Source organism: Fulmarus glacialis, unplaced genomic scaffold (assembly GCF_000690835.1).
Source record: "Fulmarus glacialis isolate BGI_N327 unplaced genomic scaffold, ASM69083v1 C14182127, whole genome shotgun sequence".
NCBI lineage: Eukaryota > Metazoa > Chordata > Aves > Procellariiformes > Procellariidae > Fulmarus > Fulmarus glacialis.
Genome location: NW_009242784.1, coordinates 1 through 4,751, shown reverse-complemented (window position 1 = coordinate 4,751; position 4,751 = coordinate 1). Strand labels below are relative to the sequence as shown.

Below are 4,751 nucleotides of genomic sequence, written 5' to 3'. Positions count from 1 at the left end.
AGGTCCAGGACTAGGAGCAGTGTCCCCAGAGAGAATAATGAGATGTCAATGGATTATGCATTCATCTAACCCTAATGCAGACTATACAAGCAGATAAGTGGCTGCAGGCGTCACTGCCTGTAATGGGAACGCAAGTGTCTATACCACGGACTGTTAAAGTTAGGTGAGATAAAGCCAACTGTGGCTTCTAGAAAACCTGGGCAAAGCCGATGCAACTTGCGGTAGATCTGATGACCATTCTCACATCTGAATGTGTTTCCCGTGTGTCCAGGGCACTGTAATTGTAAAAATGCATTTGAAATTAACCTCTTATGAAATGAGGAGCAGAGAAGAAAACGTATGGTGGTTCTGCTGGTGCCAAATCAAAGTTCCTATCTGGAAGGCAAAGTGTAACCAATGTGGGGTTATTGCTCTTTCAGGTATGCAGTAGCTAACAAATAAGAGAAATATCAATTTTAATGTAGCCTTTTCCTAAATTCCATTATCTGCTGAAAAGTACAGTGTTATCATGCACGAAGGAAGGCTGATCTAAGTTTGATCCAGCCTTTAATATGAGCAGCAGTATGTTTCAAGGTTTGTCAGACGCTGAGCCACAGCACACTGTTGATTGAACACTCCATTGCAGACCAAAAGCGAGTGAGTCATCCATTTTTACTCAAAATGAGTTGTATAAAACAACACATCAGCTTACCGTGCTGTCCGGCTCTGTGTCCCGCCCCCCCCCGCCCCCCAAAAAAAATACATGTTGCCCGATGACTCTAACTACTGGTCTTCACTACTGGTGCTGAGGAGTACTGGATATGCTGTTCCAATGTGGTGCCCATGGCGGCAAACAACCATCTGTAGCTCATATTCCTCTATTTTCACTGTTTCACGTGTGACTCTTTCTTCAGCCAGCAGGAAAATGACGGTGTAAAGGGCAAATTCGAACTCCGGGCTGACACCGATAAAGGTGCTTCCAATTGGCTTGACCGAGCCCTTCCAGCTGAACTGGATGCTCAAAACTTGGTCATCTTTGTCAGGCTGAAAGCATAAACAAAACAACAGAATAATCTCCAACATAGCTGTGACCAGACACATACAATGTCTGACTCCAAATTGTTGAGGCCATTGCAAGATTCAGTCATCCTTGCTGTGCCAGGGTGCTGTGGGTAGAGCCCAGCTTTTCCCCTGTCCTCTGGAGCGTACACGATCATTTATCTCAATTAAGCTTCAGCAGTGTTGCGATGCTGTGAACACCAGCACTACTTTTTAATATAGTTTTTGCAAAAAAAGAAGCTGGACTTGAGGGCATGCTAGTATTTCTTCTACTTACATACCCCTGGGCGAATTAGGTTCATAGCAATTGAGCCTATGATTGCATCGTTGTGCCATGATTCATTACCACAGTTTTTATTTCTGATCCATTTGTCTTATTTGCAAAGGCACCCTGCTTGTTCTTACCCTGGTTTTGTTCTTCCGAGCGACATATCCCTTGTAATCAATTTGGTTGTGCTTTTCCTGAAGGTAAAATTGCACCCAGTTGTGCAAACCTAAGATCTGTTTACCACGCCTTGTTTCTCCAACAAAAACATGTTCAAAACCGCAAGAATCAGGTCTGTAATAAACCAAAGAATAATATGTAGGTCTTTCATGTGTTTAAATAATTCAAACTGGCAGAGGTAAAAGGCAGGAATATGCACAAGCTTGCTTAGGTTGATTTGTGAGCAGGTTTTTTTATTTGTCTGGATTTGTTGGGCTTTCTTTTCTACTTTGCACAAAACTTGCAATGAAATCTAGCTACTATGCATCGCTGCTGCTTATCCAGATTTTAGCAAGGCTTCTGACGCTGTCTGCTGTACAAGCCTCACAGACAAACTGATGAAGTACAGATTAGAGAAGTGGCTGATGTGGTGGGCTGAAAAGTGGATGAACGTCTGCGGTTGAAGGCCTGTGATTAGGGACGCAAAGTGCAGCTGGAGGCAGTTCACCAATGGTGTACGCCAAGGGTCAATACTGTTAGTATCGGATCAGTAAGTCTTTCAACACGATCTGTGTGGGAGCAATGAACACCTGATTTAGGCCATATTCTGAGGCTGTCTTCCAGTTCTGTGTGTAACAGATGGCACTCGGGCTTGTATTTACCCAAGTCAGAAGAGTGTAGAGATTATCAGGGGCCATATCCATCAAACATACCTGTCTCCTTCTTTCCTGGCATAGAGCTGGAACCAGATGTCATAGAGCTGATATTTGAAATCGGCAAGGTTGGGCTTTGCTAGTTTTTTTTTAAGCAGATATTCGTGAGCTAGCTGAAGGGTAGAAAACCAAGATATATTCAGAGTTTACTTTTTAATTCAGTGTTTTCAGCGACTGAAAAAGATCTGTGTTACTCACTTTCATGACTTCTGTTGCTAAGATAGCATCAAGAAAGCAATTGTTTTCAACTCTTTCTTCTGGAGTCACTACTTCTGCTACCCCAGTTGATGTCTCGTAGTTGTCCAATAAGGAAATAAAGGCTGCAGAAAAAGAGAACCTTTCAGCATGCTCATCCTGATGAACAGGCCATATGCCTCGCTAGACACAGGACTGTGTGGCTCAGAGAGGAGTCGGGGGAACAGAGGACAACGGTGCTCCCCATTATGCCAGCTGTTCAATCAGCTTAATGTAACTCTGTCCAGGGAAAAGAAAAATCAGGGACGGAAACGTACATTTGTAGACACCCTTGAAGTATAGCCCCCAACAGAAATGCAAGAAGCTGTGAGCAAAGGAGGAAAGATGACTTTGGCGTCTTTTTCAATACATGGAATAACATCAAAGCAGTGACAAGAGTCTCATCCATGTCACTTTATAGTGGAAGAACCACAGAGAAATTCAGATTTTGGCTAAGGCACAAAAGGATGTTCTTCCTGAGGCTGAGGCTACAGGTAACCTCCATGCAAACGTTGCGGAAGCTACCTTCAAATGACGTGCGGCCTGATGATCCTCACCACCATCCAAACTATATAGGATGTTATATTTCAGGCAACCACAAAAAAACCAACACAGATTCTTCACGTCATTTCCACCATTAACAAAAGAACGGGTCTCACTTGCAAAAGTTTTTATGCTCTTCAGGCGTTCTTCATTTACATTGTGAAACAGATGTCTGGCTGCGCTGTCCTGGACAGCACTGTCACCTTGCTGTGCGGCACCTGCTTTTCCCTAGGAGAAACACCAGAGTAAAACAATGAAGGAAGTAAGATGTCCTTCGAGGAGACAGTGCCTGCCTTTATAATAATGAAAACAAACCCCATAATACTGTCAGGATTTTTTGTTAGGAATGGTCTTCCTACAGAACAAGAGAAGACATTACAGAAGAACTGCCAGCATAAAGAAAAAAGACATAATCTCTGACACTGTAAGAGCCTGAAATTTCTCTGTTGACTCATTTTCAGAGGCGATTGTGATGACCCATGTGGTAGCTCAGTTCTGATCAGTAACCAGCTGTGCTACTACGCTGTATACATCACAAATGATGAAGAGAAGTAATGTAGAGCCAAGGCTCCCTCCCACCACAAATAAATAAACAGGAGATCTGTGCACCTCCCTTCTCTGTTCATTTGTAACCCACAGACCCACTGCATGTAGCTGATGAGGCCGTGCAGTGCAGCAGAGGGGATGCTTCTCTCCTGAGTCCCTACTCCCCAAGCTAGCCAGTCTAATTCTCCTCTCCTCCGGGATAACGCGAAAGCAATCCAACTCCTGAGCAGGCTCCCTCAGGCTCAGCCGTTGTTTTCTCTTTCTGACTTCATGACCGCAGCCCCAGCCATCGCCCCCAGTGCCAGGGAGATGCTGAGATAGTTCTGTGCAGCTCCACCAGGTCCTGGTGCTCTGAAGTTTTCAAAGACTTCTGGTTGGCCACATTTAAGGGCATTTTAATCAATGTTACCAATAAGCACATCCAAAACGGAAAGGAGGCTTTCCTGACAATTTTCAAGTTTCTGTTCCAAAAAAGGCATTCTCAAAGAAAGCGGAGAAAAGATGAGTAGCAGTTTGTTAACGTGGGCAAGGGGTAACTAGAGCCTTGTTCTGCGAAATGGCGAAACCACATGGGAGAAGTTTTCCCCACACACATTTTGGCCTAAGGTAGGTCCCCCTTTTTCAAGTTTATCAGCAACAGAAAATTATATCTTATAGCGTGAAGCAACGTTGAAATAAAGTGTTTGAGCACTTGCGTGAGTACAAAATTGGAGTACAGAATTGGAATATTCAGTGGCCTGCTGCAATTTGTGGCCAAAACACATGGTCACGTTTGCACTACGCTGGGCTGGCAAGGAGTGAAACGGCTGCTCATCAAACCTGATACCCACTCCTCCCTGTGAGGGGAGTTCCCTGGGACTGGTAACAACAACCCTGAAACCCTCCTCACCCACACCTCTGTGCTACTCCACACTCTCCAGGAGAGACCCAGGAATTCCTCAAATTCCTCCCTCATTCCCCCAAGAATGACTTGGGACCTATCTCCCCTTCTCCCTCGCTGCAAGTCACCCAGCTGATACACACAAGGAGTCATACACACACAGAACCATCCAGGGTGGAGGGGACCTCAGGACATCTCTAGTCCTGCTCAAAGTATGGTCAACACTGAACTCAGACCATATTGCTCAGGGTGTAATCTTGTTGGGTCTTGAAAACCTCCAGAGATGGAGATTTCACAGCTTCTCTGGGCATCCTGTTCTGGTTGCATTTGTCCTTGATGAATTTCATCATGTTCCTTCCTTAGCCTGTTCCTC

General features: G+C 44.7%; 1 protein-coding gene across 1 annotated transcript; it reads right to left on the bottom strand.

Moving 5' to 3' along the window:
* Nucleotides 1-762: 762 nt before the first annotated feature.
* LOC104069314 (poly(U)-specific endoribonuclease-A-like) lies at nucleotides 763-3,180 on the bottom strand (the record flags this gene model as incomplete). Its single annotated transcript, XM_009586356.1, has 5 exons — nucleotides 763-1,023; nucleotides 1,444-1,597; nucleotides 2,176-2,288; nucleotides 2,374-2,495; nucleotides 3,069-3,180. Coding segments are annotated over 5 exons (762 nt in total), but the record flags the coding sequence as incomplete, so codon positions are not given.
* Nucleotides 3,181-4,751: the final 1,571 nt, after the last annotated feature.